The following is a 17,259-nucleotide window of genomic DNA, read 5'->3' as shown; positions in this document are numbered from 1 at the left end:
AACGTGTTTCAGCGATACAGCGCTAGTCTTGCTGATGTGATAAAAATGTACGTTTGAAATGTGCAGCGAAACAAAACAAAACAAAACAAAAAAGAATTGAACGCGTTCGGTTTACGTTCCAATAACAGAAATTTTAAGTGTAGCAGAGTCTTGTTTTTATTTTATTCGCATTATTCAATTTAACACTGAAATTTGCCTCTGAAAAGCCATTACTATGTTTGTTTGTGAAACATTAAGCGGTAACATACGGGTACGAAACGAAAAATAGTGAGAATCTATTGAACTATAAAGAAAAAGGATGTGAGTTATTATAAAATTCAGAAGACATAAAGAGATTTTAGAAATAAACATATTACTTGAGAATGTTTACCGTCTGTAGCAATACTATGCGCAACTCATTACATTTCTCGGCATAGTTAATCGAGTAACTATGTTCTCGGCAAGACTGACAGGGCACCAATCTTTTTTTTCATCCGTAAATTACAACAAAACAGACAAAGTGCCGAAAAAATTTAGATCCCTTGGCCAAGAGAAATTTACTTCCATCTGTTAGGAGCTTCAAATAGTTTTTTGGTTATCTCCGTGCAAACCACTTACGTTATTTAATCACCTGCTCTGTAAAATTTCTATTTCAAGACTTGTTTTTGAAAACAATGTGTGAAAACACGAAGACTTTGTAGCTGTTGAATAGATTTTTCTACTTCTTGTTTCAACGATGAGCCATTCCTAATCATGGAATTGACCGCATAAAATATGCAAAGTCTGAACACGCTACAGTTGAGAGAGATAGGAAGGAATAGGTAGTCGGTAAAGATGTTTGCATCTGTTATGAATAAGAGTAATGTTTTCTTCCTTTTTTTCTTAATAGATGAACGAATCATTATAGTCATTTCAATGAGCGTGACACGACAATAATCCAGTCATTCTAAATTAAATTGCGTATATCACAATCTTGAATATGCGCAAAAGGAAACGTGCTAACTTGAACGTTTAAAACCACACGTTTTCCTACAAGCTGTTGTGTGATGACGAATTCAATTTATAACATAGTGCGTGTGCTTGGCCTGAGTCCTATTGAAATCTTTATTTACGCACGCCCGTGCGTAAATAAGATGACGTGAGCTTTTTGTTTTCCTTTACCTGCCTGCAGAGTTGCAGTCCTGTAAGCTGCAGTGCAGTTTTCCTTCTCTTTAAAATGTGGAAGAAACCAGCGAACAACTGCGCAATTTTTCTATCGGCATCGACCTTTCAAGGTCTGATCCAACTAGCAGCGAAAACAAAGCCGAAAAAACTCAGCAAGCGGCAGCGTGAACATTATTTTGAACAATCAAAACCTTTGATAACTTCAGCCCCGGGTCTTTTTACTTTTAAAACATTTTATAGCGACACTTGAGTTCATTTAGCTTTGACTTTCTCCATTTTTCCTGTTAATTTTGAGCTTTTCATTCACAGTTATCGGTTTACTGAGCTGGATCAAACGTTCTCGCTAAAACCAAAGTCGAAAATGTGGCGTGTTTTTGACCGGCCAATAGGGACTTTTGTTTACTTTTTTTGTACGTTATTAGAATTTTGCACTCTATCACAGAAAAAAAAAAAAAACCTTCTTCGCGCAGATCCTTGTTGTCGCTCTGCTATAAGAGAATTTGTTCCGGCTTTTAGCTATGCGTATATAGAGTTATGGATGCACGCGGGACGTTTGGAGAGTGCTCAAAAAAGCTCTCGGCTGCAGTTGAAGGCTACTCTTTACGCATTTTTCGTGCTCTCTAAACTTCATAGCTGTAATGGCCTTGTGATGAATCCGGATAAATGTACTACCATGTGGCTGGGTAAGAGCAATGATACTACTATACTCCTGTTTTTCCATTGGGAGTCAAGAGATCAATTTTGTGGGGGACGTCAGGCTACTGGGTGTAACCATGGATCATGACTTAAAGTTTAATGAACATATAGGTAACATAGCACGGAAAGTTAGCAAGCAAATTCAAGTTTTACAAAGACATAAGAAATTAATTGACATCCATGCCAAGGTTAAATTATATAATGCTTATCTTTTGCCTCATTTAAATTATTGCTCTATTGTATGGCATCATTGCGGAAAAGGTAATTCCAACAAATTGGAACAACTTAATGAATGTGCGTTGCGCTTTATTTACAATGATGATAATAGCTCGTATGAGGAATTATTATTGCGTATTAAGCATCCTACTTTGTATAGTAGAATTCATAATATTTTAACATTGGTATTTAAAGGTTTGCATGGGTTGGTTCCAGAATATATTTCTAGGTTATTTACTTTACGCAACTGCAAGATTAATCTGTGGGGGGATAATATTCTTATGGTACCCAGGGTTAATACCACTAGCTATGGCCTCCACTAATTGGCTTATAGCCTATCAGGGTAGTAAGCTATGGAACTCTCTTCCCAATAACACAAGACTGCTACACGAATTAAGTCAATTTAAATCCGAAATTTCTAATTTCTAATCCGAAATTTCTAAATTGAAATTCGACCTGTAGAATAAATTTTACTTAGTTTTTATCTTGTTTAGTAGTTATATTTTAATATCCTTTGCTTTAGAATTATATTTTGTATTTTATATAAACATAGTATTTAGATAGTTAGTAATTAGATTAATTTTAAATATTTTAAATTTAGATAATTCAACTTGGAGATATTAGCATGTATTTGCTATCTTAAATTCAAGTATAAATAAAGTTATTGTCATTGTCATTGTTGTCCCGCGCGCATCCATAACTCGATATACGCACGCTAAGCATGAACAAATTCTTCATTTGACTCCTTGCTATTATGCAATCGTCTTATTTGATTAAAGCTGAGATGAACAGCGGTCGGTGACATTATCTTTTCCTGAAGTATTCAGTTGATTTTTGTTTAAGGTAGCTTCTCAGATCAAATTGAAATGGAACCTCTTTCAAATCTTTTCCACAACGGGACTTTCAGTTTAAATTCCGAGCCATGAAATCGCTGAATTTCTCAAATAATCCTAACTAATCCTTCCCCCTGCGCCAAAATTGCGTTCAAAAATGCCTTAAAAAAGAAGATTTGCCAACTGGGACACCTGTTATGGAAATTTGGACACGTTTTGCTTACTAAAGTAACTTGAGATTAATTCCATCCACGAAAAGTGCACTTCCCGCCGGAAAGGTGTTCATGCAACCTCGTTCCCAGGGCCTTTTTCCCTTAGTTGGGGGTGGGCCCCACCCCCAACTAAGATAAAAGGCCTTGGGAACGAGATTGGTGTTCGTGTAGTGCTCGATGAAATCTACTTTCTTCCGCGCGATCCTCTGTACTTTTTATTCTTCTTCCCGCGCCCATAACCTCTGTTAGACGATCTTCTGTAATTTCCCCTGTTACCGGAACTTTTACGTCCCCCACGGTAACCAGGCCTCCCGTAATCAGGCTCCCTTTGCCCGTATTTCGTTTGCCTCTTGTTGTTCTTGCTCTCTTTCAGGTGTTCAAATTGATTTTCGAAGTCCACGACACTGTTCGAATTTTCCGTGAACTGGAAACATTTGATTGGTGAATCACTGACTTCGTCCCAGTCCACTTCGAGTTCGTCAGTGTCTTCTGTTGCAGCAGTTCGCGAGGGTTTCTCAATTTCTCTGTGTTCTTTTGCGCCAAACCTTCAATCATAAAATATGTAAGGCATTACAAAATACCGCTCCCGACCCACGACACTTGCAAAATGTACTCTTACTCAATCGAATGAGGATATGAAAACAAAATTTTTATCAAAAATAGTAACGTACCTTCTACCTACATCTTTGCTTCTTGTCGGACTCTTGTCTTTCACACAAACTACTGGAAAAAAGAACATAAAAAGGTTCCTTAAAACACAATGGCACGACTGAGAAGGACCTTTTAGGATTATGTCTCGAGCCATTTTATTAAGTCCCAAAGGAAACGAAAACCAGCAAGAGGCTGTGTGCGCAGTATATCTGCATAATAAAAATCGTTCATGAAGGGCTAAACACGTTTACAGCAACTGTTGAACCTGTAGTTACTTGTATCACATTAATAATAAAGAAAGTACCATGGGATACCATGTGATAATGTGACAAGATGATCTCGCTGGTTTTATTAAATGAGTTGATTGTGTAAATTGGCGACCGTGAAGAGTTTAAAAGCTGACGTTTCGAGCGTTAGCCTTTGGTCAGAGCGAATGGAGGAGTTGTGGGTTGTGTGTGTGTTTCTATGCAGAAAATGGAGCCACGCTACGGATGGGAACATGGTCACGAGAAAAACAAGAATAAATTAGTTGACTGAAAAGTGTCTGTTGATACCGTGGGATAGGGAGTGCGGATTTGAAAGATGTATTCTGAACTGCTTAGGTATAAAAAAGGCCGCAGACTGACATAATTTATGCTGCTTAGAACGATTAAGGAGATTAACGTGTCTAGCGACTGGTTTGGATGCGTCCTTGTCATTCCTTTCGCGACGATGTTCTCAGGATCGTCGTATTCCTGTTTCAACAATGTATTTTTTTTGCAATAAGTGCAAGATAGTGAGAGTGTCGTGTGATCGTCCAGGTGAGTGGAGTGTGATCGTCCAGGTGAGTGTAGTTATGAGAAGGACTATTGTCGATGATGGTTACTGGCGTTTCGACAACCTGAGCGGAAGTCAATCCCAGAGTCAAGTGACTAGTTCTTGTCAGTCGAATGTAGCAAGTCTGGTTTGTGCACACTGATTGGTCAGTTAAGCGGTGATGCTAATCTCTGTAAGATTCCTGTCAAGATCTAAAGAAACCCAACTATCTTGACCAGATATCGAACCCGGATCTTTCGACTGGAGTAGAACTGGGAAACGCGCCTTCCTTGTGGTTAAGTTAACCACAAGGAAAGCGCGTTTCCCACATTACTTTTGAAAGTAAGCCTAGTATGATTCCAATAAACCGTACAGCGGAAGCTCTATTGTTCTAAAACTACTTTATAGGCCCAACAATAACCTCTAATGGTAACCACACACGCCACCGAAAAACTCACCTTCTACTTTACTCTGAGGTATTGAAGTCCTTTTCCTAGCCTCCAATTCTTCATCCACGTGCTGCAAGTACAATTCTTTCGGAATCTTCTTGTTACAGAGCTCACAGACCACGTGAAACTCGTCACCCTCCTCGCTCCCAGAATCCCTTGGTTGACGAGATTTCTTGGCCTTTGAGCTTTTTGACAAAGACAGGGGGCGTTTCTTTCTTCGACCACCAAGCATGGCAAGTGCGATATCATTTTCGTCGGTTCCTTCTGTTCGAGTTATCCCGGATTCTTTACCACGCGCAGAACTGCGCTGAGCTCCGTACTGCATCATGAGGCTATCATCACATATATCACTACTAACTGATGAATCACTGTCCGATGCCACTTCTTCAGTTCTACAGGAAGTTTGTCGATGCTCCTGCTCTTTAGACTTGTCACTTTCATTTTCTTTTTCTCTTTCCTTGGTTGTGTTGAGAGGAATGTAATCGCCGGGGAATGTCCACGCTGGTTTCTCCTTTTCCGGGCTGAATAGGACAAAAAGTGAGAATGAACATCTTCCGATGGCCGTTGGGAAAAAAATTCCAACAGAAACCAAACAAAATGAAAAATAAAAAAGAAAAAAATGAAAAAATACTCGGCGCGCATACCAGAATACACATATGAGTGCCAAAGGAAAGACAGGAAACCCTGACTTTCTTATTCATTTATAATTACATGTATGTGTTACGCCGAATCCTACACACACACAGTTTGATTGGTTCTTACTTACGATCTATGGGGGGTAGACGCATAGGTGACGTCACTTTGACAGCATTTTGCTTTTTTGTCAAATAAAAAAAATGGATTCCATCTGTCTATAACAGATCACGTCAAAAGGTGGTAAGAGCATCAGTGGCACACCCGCCTGCGGCTCTAATTAAGAAATGGCAAACACCACAGCGTACACTATTGAGTTATGGATGCACGCGGGAGGTTGCTAAGCACGAAGCATAAGAGTCGCGCAAGGCGATAGCCGAGAGCGACTCTAGCTTCTCGAATGCTTAGCAAACCTCCCAAGTGCATCCACAACCCAAAGGCGTACACTGTAGCATTTACCATTTGTTTTATAACATAACGTAGATACACTGTAGTAAAAGAGTTTTCTTTCATTTAGATGCCCAGAAAAAACAAGCGCGCGCGGAAAACGAGTCTTTGCATTTGCTCACGTCAGCAGCGTACACCCATGAGCAAATTGAATTGACCAGTGAATTGACCAATCAGAGCTGAACTGACCAATCAGAGCGCCCTTCACTTTGGTTATGTTATAACGCCATTTTTTATTGTTTTTACCACATTTTGACGTCATCTGTAACTTAACTTCCGGTCTAAGTCGCCGTCGCCCATTGCGTAAGGTGGCTGAACACAGTTTTCGCGCGCGCTTTTCGTGATGCAATTCAGCGCGCGCACATGGATTGTAAAAAACAAACATGCCGTCAGTAGAGCGGTCATTTTATTTGCTCAACACGTACCCGCACTATCTGTGCTATTTTTCTCTTTAATCTTTTATTACGAAGATATCTTAGAAAAGTTAACGGTGCAGAGAACCCAGCAATTCTCAGCTTTTTCGTCGTTACCGAAAGAAACCGGTTAAATGTAGTGCATGCGTAGTAAGTAAAAAAGTTGCGATTGAATGGAAAATTGCTTTCTCGGAAATATGTCTATTTCTTGAGTGACTAGATTTTCTACAAAGTAACAAAACCTATTTTAACTGCCTATTTATATATATTCATGTCACCATGGCAACGGCACGCAAGTCACCTTAACTGTCGGAAAAACAAAGTTCATGTTGTTAACTTGCTTGCTGCCAGTTTTGGCGACCGAGAGATCAAGGGTTTTAGAGAAAATGGTGAAAGAAACAAAGGTATCAAAAACTGTGTTCAGCCACTACTGAACAGAGACACGGCAACATGAAATCTATTTGACCCCAACAGCATCACAACTGAATAACTAAAAACATGCATGGATCACAGTTCTAACCATCGTGCAACGTACAAAATAAACTGACACAGTCGTTTATTTCCTCACCCAGCGCCGAGTTCGTTACGAGCTTACGCGCTACAACAATAACAAAAAGCAATAAAGATACTTTGTTGGAGGTATAATGGATCCGCTCTTCCCAACAAAGAGAAGCCATCGGGATCACCAAGATGTTCTTTCCAGTTTGGTCGATTCACTGTACGTTATCTTTTCCAGAACTTTACTTAAATATAATTCTTTTAAATAAAATTAATATATTTTTTCCGAAACAGAAATCTCCTTATAGTATGCATGCAAAAGTTCATTGGCTGAGAACTATGCAGAAAGCAAAATTCGACAACTTTCCTTGAAATAACATAAAAATGCAGCTATAAAGTAGTGTCAGGGTACACATAAAGGTTACATCCCCCACCCTCTTCCACCAGAATTTTTTCCCTAAATACGTTTGGATATTTCATTAAATTATTAGAATGGCAGACACCTTATGCATCACGTGATCAACCAACCAGAGCTTTCACTGATTGTTGCAGGCCCCGTGCACGTGTGCAGAAGGTGTTGCACACGTGTTTTCCATAATTGGGCATTAAACTATTCCCCTGGGGATCACCACGCGAGAGGTAAACCGCGTGTTCATTCTACTGAAGACGGAAAGGTTGTTGGTAGATGTAAAGACAATCTAGTTAAAACAAATATCAATTTCAAGATAAAGTAATGTTCAATAATAATAATAATAATAATAATAATAATAATAATTTAATATTTATATTGCACAAATTAACATGTGGATATGATCAAATGCGCATCACAACTTTGGCCGGACTGCATCAGCAGTTTACAAACAATCGAAGGAAACTTATTTGAAGATGCCCCCTCCCCCAATTCCCAGCAAACAGGCCAGACCACATCACAGTAATCTCGTGAGTGGGTTCTTTATCGTCCCCTGCCTAACCAAATTAACTAATTACCATTTATGAAACAAATAAAATCAAAACCTTGATGTTTCAAGCCAGTTATGGACACTAGGACTGCCATCTCTCTCGTTTTTCCCGTAACCATTCTCGTTACTCTCTGACTCGGCCCTTGAGGCTCCTTTGGTGTTCCTACTGGGTTTTCGCGGACCTCGATCAAAGCTTCTGGAACTACTGTGTTGATTAGGGCTTCCAGAGGCCGCACTACGGGTTTCGAAGTCAAGATTTCGCTTGCCAGAATCCGACGTTGGAGTGTCTTTCTGTTGCAGTATCTGTCTCGCCAACGGAGACCTCTGAAGCACGACTCTAAGGTCTTTCAACTCTCCTCTTTCGCCACTTAAAGTTCGGTAAACTGTGTTCACACCCCCAGCAGGAACACTGCAAAAAGGAGCAGCCATGTTCAGAGTCATTCGCGAATAAGATCCCGATTGCGTGAGTCGGGCTGGCTCAGCCGATAAGTTGGGCTAGCTCATTGACTATAATAACAAAGAAGATGCGCTGGTTATCACCAGGCAGCCAGGCTGGCACAATCATTAATTTGTGTCTAGTTTGTTTGTAGAGCGCATTTCAATCGAGTGTCGAAGTAATTGCTATGACCAATATTACAAGGGACCCACTGAGAACTTCAGGAAAAGACATATAACACAACTGAAGCGCGGGAACACGCTAGTCAGCATGTCGAAATTATTTTAAAGTTTGAATTTGATTGGTTGAGAGGATTCCCCGTGCCGTTTTTCTACACCAATCACAACGCATAACAGAATTAATGACATCCAAGATCATTTTGGACACTCAGGTGAAAGTGACTCTTTTCAGTGTTCCAATATCTTGGAAAATCAGGCCAGCGCGCTAGCTGCTTGCTCGACATCTCGGCATTCCTGTCCGGCTCATTACAGTACCGTGTAATTGGTCTACTCTAACTAGAGAGTATCATTTCATCCAAAGGAGCTACACCACAATATTTTGAATCGGTTTTGCAACCAAAGAAAGTGATAAAAAAATATATATATATATATCTATTTCGCTGAGGCAGTAAAACACCCGAAAGGAAGGAATAAAGAACAAAGGAACCAGAACGGATGAGGAAGAAAAAGCTTGACATGGATTACAAATGACGCAGGCTAAAAACAGCCCAACTGTGATGTAACTCCTTTCAACATTGGCTATAGAATCTTTGACAGCGAACTGCAAACAGGGTTACGTTAATAAGCTCCTTTTAAATAAAACTGTAAACTATCCAGTCATTTCTACAAATGCGAGTAGAAATGTGCGAGAACTGTCTATGGTGGTCTTACCCATTTTGAGATAAAGGCAGTTACATCGCTTAAAAATTAGTACTTTCCTTTATAAATAGTTAAGATAAATTATACTTCTAGTCTTGGAAATAAAATATTTTTGTGGCCTTGAATGAAAACTTTAAAATAGACACGAGCGTCGATGAACTTAAATCTGGGAAAATATACCACCACACGGTGATTTGTACAACTGGTAACATTTGAACATTAGCGCGTCCAACGTAAAATAAGTCAACAGATTTTCTCTGATTCAAAAGCAACTGCTTCAAAGGCCCTCTCTCCATGAACCCAGTCCGCGACCGGGCAGGCTGGGATCCTAATATCTCACATTTATACTTAAAAGCGTTCATAAGATTTTAAAACGAAATTATATAAAAATAAAGTCTTTTCAATCTCGGTAACAGAGCTGGGGACAAGGGGAAGTAATTTGGTTTAACTTTCAAACTTTTCCTGAGTTTCCTTGCTCAGATGAACAGTCTCTAAAACCTTTTGACAACTAAGTTAGAAAGTCACATAATGAGCCTGCCGAAGTAAACAACGTCACAGTTTCCAGCTTTCCCTATGATTGTCTGTTAAACACAAAGCCGGTTTACTTCAAACAAATAGCTCCATGCTGCAACTGAAGTGACACCTAACCAAGACATTCACCTTCTAAAACTCGGCCCAGGCTTGCTCCTAGAATCACTCTCCTTCCTGTTCGTTTGTGAACCAAACTGCGCCTGTGAGGGTGAACCCTGACAGTCTGAAGCGTGGGCTTCAATTTCTTTAGTGTTAAAATGCTCAAAACATAGCGGGCATTCTACTGTTGATTCCAATACTGCTTCCTCTGTTATTTGGTCTGGCTGGTTTACTTCGAAGTGATCTTGAGAGCTGAAATGCAAAGGAGCGTGATTAATAATAGCATGGTGCTGTATTTAAGTCATCCAGGACTACTTTGGGTTCAATGATCTTTACCTTGACGAACACGCTTCAAGCAATCCTCTGCGTGTCTTCGTCGTCTTTAGTCTGTTCTCTGCAGCAGCTGCTGCTCTGTCAGCTGCTTCTGAACGCTTCTGCTTTGCACGCTGATTCTCAGTCACTTCAAGACGATGATCTTCCTCAACAAAGCTCTCTTCTGTCTGCTTTACTAAAGAACTTGTAGCCGTCAATGAAACTTCTTTATCTTCACGTTCACCTACAGCCTCAGGTTCTCTGTTCAGTTTACTGGACGTTACCTCAGGGTCGCATAAAGCTTCTGACGGCATCAGTTCATCATTTTCCTTCTCCATCTTCTCCAGAATACTCCTGCTAAGCATGGCTTGGGATTCGCTTGGTAGCGACAACGTTTGAGACGCAAGATGATCCCCTACATTCCCTTTCTGCTTGCTATTTTTAGTTGCAGCTGTCCTCGTGCCTTCCTTCTCTGTTGTAGTCGGTCTCTCACAATCTACCCCCGTTTCACTTCCCGGGAACCGAACTGAAAAAATCGGCTGAGACCCATCGTTTTCATCCTCAGTAGAGTCATCCTCGATAAAAGGCCGCAAAAGAGCCCTTTGCCTTGCAGGCCGAATAATATCACCTTGGCTCTCTTGTTCAGTTTCCATCAAGCAAACATTACCTTCAACTTCCCCACCGTCCGGTAAAATGTCAGTTTTACTCGCTGAACTTTCAACGTCAGCCTCGCCTTTAGTCTTTGTAGAATTATCTAAAATTTCTTTTTCTTTTTTACCTTTCTGAGGAGAGCTACCCATAGCATTTGACTGGAGTTCATCTGAGTCTAAATGGATCGACATTTCTGAGTCACGAATTTCTACATCGGCAGGTTTCCTACTCTCCTCTTTTGGATCACTACTGTGCGAAGCATTGCAATAAACTCCACCCTTGCTCAAAGTTGGTTTTTTCAAAAAGGATTTTCCATTCAAGCTAGCCTCTCTTGTTTTCAAAGTCTCTACAAAGTCAGAAATCTTTCCACTTCTCACAGAGCTCTTCAGTGTTTTCTTAGCTGAGAAGTTCTTATTGGGTGTACATAACTGATCCAAATAGGACTCCCTAAAGCCGTCATCACCGTCACTATCACTGTCTATTCTAAACGGAGGTGCAGTAGCTGTACTCGTTGATTTACTGCTGGTCGAGAAACTGGTGGGTTGCTGAACCGTAGTACTTGAGCTTCTCAAAGTTCGTCTCCGCTCAGAAGTTTCACTGTCTGAATAATTCCTAATTCCAGGGCTTGTTTCTGTGGAGAAATATTCAGGTCTGATTATCAAAACAAATTTTAGCCGTTGTTTCACGAAACCGCGTGTCAAACAGTCCTAGCTGAACCTTTTATCTGAACATTTATTTTTGTGAACAGCGTCAAGGGCCAGAAGCTAACAGTACAAGGACGTTTATTTAATTAAATCGACCCTCTCATAGAGAAAAGCTGAGGTCCACTGATCGCGTAAAACCGTGGTCTGGGTCAGACCTCGCGTAAATAACCAGCCCTAAGATTCCTTTGAGAGTCACATCACTAAAAAGCAACTGTTAGTCACAGTATTCAAATACCATAGCCTCAAATGAACATGAGGATACTATTTTGTTGCGTTTTGTTTAACCCTAGTAATTCGAGAAAAAACATGTGATTTCTCATTACATTATCAACCTTGAATCTAACATTAGGATCATGAGAAAAAAAGGAAATGATCGTAAACTCAAGACGCTTTTGACTGTTATACAAATTCTCCTTGTGGGCACCATAGGAAATGTATAGGGAACAGTATCGAGAACTTGCATACTGATGTTAGGGCTACCAAAGAAAATTTGAAAGCCTTGTACTTCCTCGCGGGCTTTATTGTCACTTTTATTCGTATTCTTATTTAATTTCTAAAGGCAATAATTAACTTTAACTTAAAATTCCGAAGAGGGGCGTGCTTTCGCTACACTAAAATTCAATCTCTGGTTGATAGAGAAAACTCGCATCCGCTCGACCAATCGAAGGCAACTTGAAACCAACAGCGTCTCTGTTATCTTCACTTTATCAAAACGTAGATACTGCACACAGTCAGATTAGACGAAAACTTACCGTTTACTGTACCAGTAGGCCTAAAGCTACTGAAAAATCACCAATAGTTCGCACTTTCTAGCGGTTTGTGGCTGTTATGACTCACAACGGATACCGAGGGAGCACTCGAAAAGTGTGAGTGATTTTATAAGAAATCTCGTATTTTTCTAACAGCTAGTCTCCTTGGGATCAGTAGTTTAGTCTTAGCACGGGGTGGAGAGCGTGATGCGTGACGGGAGCCAACGATGGAAATGAGGTCACAAAACAGGCGTCGCGAACTCTTAGACCAGCAAATGGGTAGAACATGTGGTCATTACTCGATAATTCTGTTATTTCACCTTATTAAATCACTCACCTCCACGTAAGGACCCTCTGACAAAAGCTGAACCTCTTGTTCCAACAGAGGTAGTAGTCTTCGCCGAAAGAGGTTCCAGCGTGTCCCCTTGTCTACTGCCGGCCACCACAGGGGAACCCCAGGGAATGAGCGTTTTGACTCTGGACTGCGCCTTATGTAGTTGCCTTCTGTACTTCTCAAACATTCTTATGATGATTCGAGTATACGCTGGAATGTTCACACCGGGAGGTGCGAAATACAAATTGGCCTTCATAGCATCCTTTAGAGTGGTGGGTCTGTACTGCACATTCTTGTATTGGCGAGATAGACGAACTGTTAATGCTGAAGACTGTGGATGGAAATGAAGGCTGTAAGTATAAAGGTAAGTTTAACATAATTATCACTGAATAAAGGCTGATAGTTTCGAAAGAAACTGTTTGGGGCTGCGTCGGTGGGAGTAACGAGATAATTTGGATATATCAACAAAGTTGAAGTGGTAAATTGGCCGCCGTAACGATTACAAAAGGTGACGTTTTGAGCGTTAGCCCTTCGTCGGAGCGAATCTGTACTGTAATCGTTACGGTGGCCAATTTACCACTTCAACTTTGTTGATATATCCAAACTATTAACATATCACTGTCTCTTTAAAGCACGTTTGAGCACTGTAATGCGAGTATATTTTCTGTACTTACTGCCATTCTTTTAGGTGAAGGATCATCAATTCCATCAGGTGATCTTTTACAACCTTTCTTGTTCACAGCTTGCGATTCATCTGAATCACTGTCGTACACGACTGAAATTAGTTTCTGACGTTTCGGAAGATCTTTCTTTTTCAACACTAGAATTGGTTCATCATCATCTGTATTATCATCACCATCGTCATGTTCGAGTTTGCGTTTTTCTCCAGCGTTATTACCATCTTCACTCTTGGACTTTCCCCTGTAAGATTCTGTATCATTGCCCTTGACCTCTTTCAAAGTAAAATCATCGTCTGATATTTTTTCTGTCAGGTTTGGCAAGCCTGATTCGTCCCTCTTGGTTCTTCTCAATTTCAACTTTCTTCTTACGTCCATCTTGTCCTGTCTGCTGAATGAAAAGTGTTTACAACTTAACAATCCCGTGGAAATTAAAAAAAACATCAACTTCCATTTGCCCCAAAAATATGTTGGAGCATTTGTATGCAAACATTATCTGTATTCCCTTAAGCGCATATATTTTTCTGAGACTAGAGATTAAGGAAAGCTGAAGAGCTTTGAGAAAGAGATAAAGTTCCAGGACAAATATATGATCTCAACTATTTTCCCATCAAATGGAGAGAACTGTGTCCATTATCCTCCACTAATTTTATCTCTTTCGCAATGAGTGAAAGACAACAATTACTAAAACTGTATCATCACAAATATTCCCTGTGTTGATGACGACGTTTTAGTTTTCCTAGTGACAGCTTCAATGACAAACAAGTTTGTGTCTTCTCATGTATAAAATACCAAACAAAGACTTTCAATGAATTTGTTGCAAGGTAGAAAAGTTACAGAATATCACTCGAACGTTCTCCGGTATTGGTTGAAGTATATTCAGTCGCATGATGCATTTGCATTCATCCCATACACGCAAAAATAAATGGTGGATTAAAAATACATGTGCGAGTATCACAAAAGGTTTGCCATTTAACCCTTTGCACCTAACATCAGTATGCATATTCTCCATACCGTTCTCTATACATTTGTGCTGACAAGGAGAATTTCTTGATATTGTAAGGAGAAATTAGATGCTAGTCACCTTAGGGGTCAAAGAGTTGAGGAACATGGGGGGAGGGGGTAAGGAGAAATTAGATGCTGGTCACTCTTAAGGGTCAAAGAGTTGAGGAACATGAGGGGAGGGGGTATGGAGAAATTAGATGCTAGTCACTCTTAAGGGTCAAAGAGTTGAGGAACATGGGGGGGTAAGGAGAAATTAGATGCTAGTCACTCTTAGGGGTCAAAGAGTTGAGGAACATGGGGGGAGGGGGTAAGGAGAAATTAGATGCTAGTCACTCTTAGGGGTCAAAGAGTTGAGGAACATGGGGGGAGGGGGTAAGGAGAAATTAGATGCTAGTCACTCTTGGGGGTTATGGATTAACCCTTCAAGCGACCTAGATATCAAGCAGACAAGTAATGAGAATAAGGAAAAAAGAAAATCAGGGGATTATCACTGAGTTGATCAAATACCAAATTCTCCAGACTAACATCATAAGAACTGTATGGCAGACAGTAAGGAGATTTGCTGATGAGATCTTGGGAGTGACAAGGTTAAGTGTTGTAATCTGGCGATATCATGAAGGACCAGAGTCCAGTTTGTTAATCAGTAAGTTTTCATCTCAGCCATTCAGCATCCTTCCATTGACTTTTTCAGTTCTCTGACATTCAGACTTTTTTACAAAGAAAACAAACCAACCCGAGATAAAATAACAATTATGTGACAATGTTACAACATACCTGGAAGAAGAGCCAGCCTGATGGGAACTTAACTCTTTTCCACTGTCATCCTTTGGGTTGGTGTCATTTGACCTCACCGTGACAGGTAAAGGGGGGCTACTTGGATGGTCTGTGTCATTGTCAGCATTCTTAGGCACCTAAACAAACATCACGCATTATGTGGTAGATTTAGTATATAATAAAATTAATTACTTTTCAAGAGAAATGTTACACTTACCATTATTTTGTCTAGATTTTCTTTTCCTTCAGGAGGAGTTGAAAACAAGTCTGGGGATTCAGCACGCCCTCTTTGATCTTCTTCACTACCTGCAATTTTTTTTTAACTATTAGTAATTTGTATCACATATTCATTGCACAATAATAACCCACGTGTTTTATTTTTATAGTGCAACTGCTGTCATCAGAGCTACTCACACAAAACTGACCAAATTCAGGCTTCCTGTCCTGAACACCGATTGGAATAGAAGTTCATTTCCTGTGAAAACTAGTTGCATTGAAACACATTTTAATCAAAATTACTCTTATTTTATGAATTTGGGATCAGATTTAAACAGTTTGTGACTGCTGCAGTATTGCTACATGTATTCCATCACAAGTAACCTCATAGAAATTTATTCAGCTTTTCCAAACAGTTTTCTATAATAACTTTTTCATACATATGGATAGAGAGAGGACAGGTTAAGTGTGAGTTAAGTGTTTGGTCTGAGGAAACAACACAGTCAATGAGCTGGTCATAGCTTCTCACCTTCATTACTTCCCTGGAAGATTCAGTGTGGTAAGCATGTAACCATTACCTGTCCCTCTGCATTCATGTGCTATGACTCTCACTGCTACATACATTTGATCAAAATTTGCCAATGTTTAATTACAAGTATTTAACAAAATACATGAAAACCAACATACCTGTGGTTCTTTTTGAAGATTCTTTCACAGGAGTTTTCTGTCTGTCTGACTTAAGGGGCTTAATTTCCTCTTGAATATTATTCATCTTAAAAACAATAGCCATAAAAATATTTGTTAAAAGGATTCACATCAAATGTACATATGGAAACCAAAGTCAACAACGCATGCATATACATGTCAACAGTTACAGAAATGTAAATCATGTTTACTTACAAAAGTTACTGATCTACTTAATATATAATTCATGTTTACTAGCTATCCAACTTTACGTTGTCTTTTTTTTTTTCTTTAGCCAATAGTTTTATTGTATCATTACTGTAATCAGACATGACATTGCAATCAAACATAACACTTAGCATAATGACGCACTACCCACAAATAGCAGAACTAGTCTCGGCGGGTAGTGTGTGGACAGTAAAACATCTCAAATAAAATTCGGCTCAACAAAATATTCAATAAATATACAAGAAACAGAAATTAAATATTAAATCAGTAAAGCACAAATGACAGTATGAGATAAAAATACAGAAACAGAAACACATGACAATAAATAGAAGAATATAGAAGTTATACACTACTATTAACTGGATTTAACATTCGACACATCATTGTTTATTCGTTCTACGTCAACATAACTATCCTGAACTTGAAGATTTTGAAATAATATTGTTGTAATCTTTTTCTTGAAAATATGTTTTGGAAGATTCCTTAAGTTTCCTGAGATGCTATTCAAATTTTGCAATCAATCCTTGAGAATGAATTTTTATGTTGATTTAGCCTAGAACAGTTTATGTAATAGTTACCGGCAGATGAAGATTGGGTATTATGATTGTGTATTTGCCGGGAAAGAGTGAACATACCAGAAATATTAGGGGGGGGGGGTTAAACTGTTATGGACATCATGCATTAAGAAAGAAGAGAGTTTAACGTAAAGCATATTAATTGGCATAATATTAGCCAATATAAAATAAGGAATGGTGTGTGAATTATAGTTGGCAAAGTTCATTAATCGCATAACCCTTTGCTGGAGTATCAATATTTTTTCCATACGAGACTTAGCTGCTTGGCCCCAAGCGACAAGGCCATATCATGATAAATAAGGATAAATGAGTGATCTATATGTATTTAGTACCGTCAAATATGGTACACGATGCCTTAGTCTGCAAATTATACCAATGCCTTTACTTATTTTTGATGCAATATGACTGATATGATGTTTCCAGGTAAGGCTACTGTCAATAAGTACACCTAAATATTTCAA

At 39.4% G+C, this 17,259-nt stretch overlaps 1 protein-coding gene across 5 annotated transcripts in view; it reads right to left on the bottom strand.

Annotated features, from left to right (window-relative positions):
- Nucleotides 1-138: 138 nt before the first annotated feature.
- The window catches only part of LOC111337960 (uncharacterized), a 23,013-nt gene continuing 5,892 nt past the window's right edge, over nucleotides 139-17,259 (bottom strand). The window contains exons 5-15 of one of the 5 annotated variants that reach the window (XM_022944354.2): nucleotides 15,999-16,083; nucleotides 15,313-15,401; nucleotides 15,096-15,232; nucleotides 13,314-13,707; nucleotides 12,643-12,970; nucleotides 10,226-11,483; nucleotides 9,920-10,141; nucleotides 8,001-8,354; nucleotides 5,005-5,516; nucleotides 3,772-3,823; nucleotides 139-3,645 (exon numbers count right to left, since the gene is read on the bottom strand). In XM_022944354.2, the coding sequence (XP_022800089.2) occupies nucleotides 3,285-3,645; nucleotides 3,772-3,823; nucleotides 5,005-5,516; nucleotides 8,001-8,354; nucleotides 9,920-10,141; nucleotides 10,226-11,483; nucleotides 12,643-12,970; nucleotides 13,314-13,707; nucleotides 15,096-15,232; nucleotides 15,313-15,401; nucleotides 15,999-16,083 (3,792 nt within the window). In that variant the 3' untranslated portion in view covers nucleotides 139-3,284. The remainder of the gene's footprint in view (nucleotides 3,646-3,771; nucleotides 3,824-5,004; nucleotides 5,517-8,000; nucleotides 8,355-9,919; nucleotides 10,142-10,225; nucleotides 11,484-12,642; nucleotides 12,971-13,313; nucleotides 13,708-15,095; nucleotides 15,233-15,312; nucleotides 15,402-15,998; nucleotides 16,084-17,259) is intronic. The other 4 variants (XM_022944356.2, XM_022944355.2, XM_088727951.1 and 1 more) reach the window with 4 other exon arrangements.

Source organism: Stylophora pistillata, chromosome 1 (genome assembly GCF_964205215.1).
Source record: "Stylophora pistillata chromosome 1, jaStyPist1.2, whole genome shotgun sequence".
In the NCBI taxonomy this organism is placed as follows: Eukaryota; Metazoa; Cnidaria; class Anthozoa; order Scleractinia; family Pocilloporidae; genus Stylophora; species Stylophora pistillata.
This window is presented reverse-complemented; position numbering and strand designations above follow the sequence as displayed.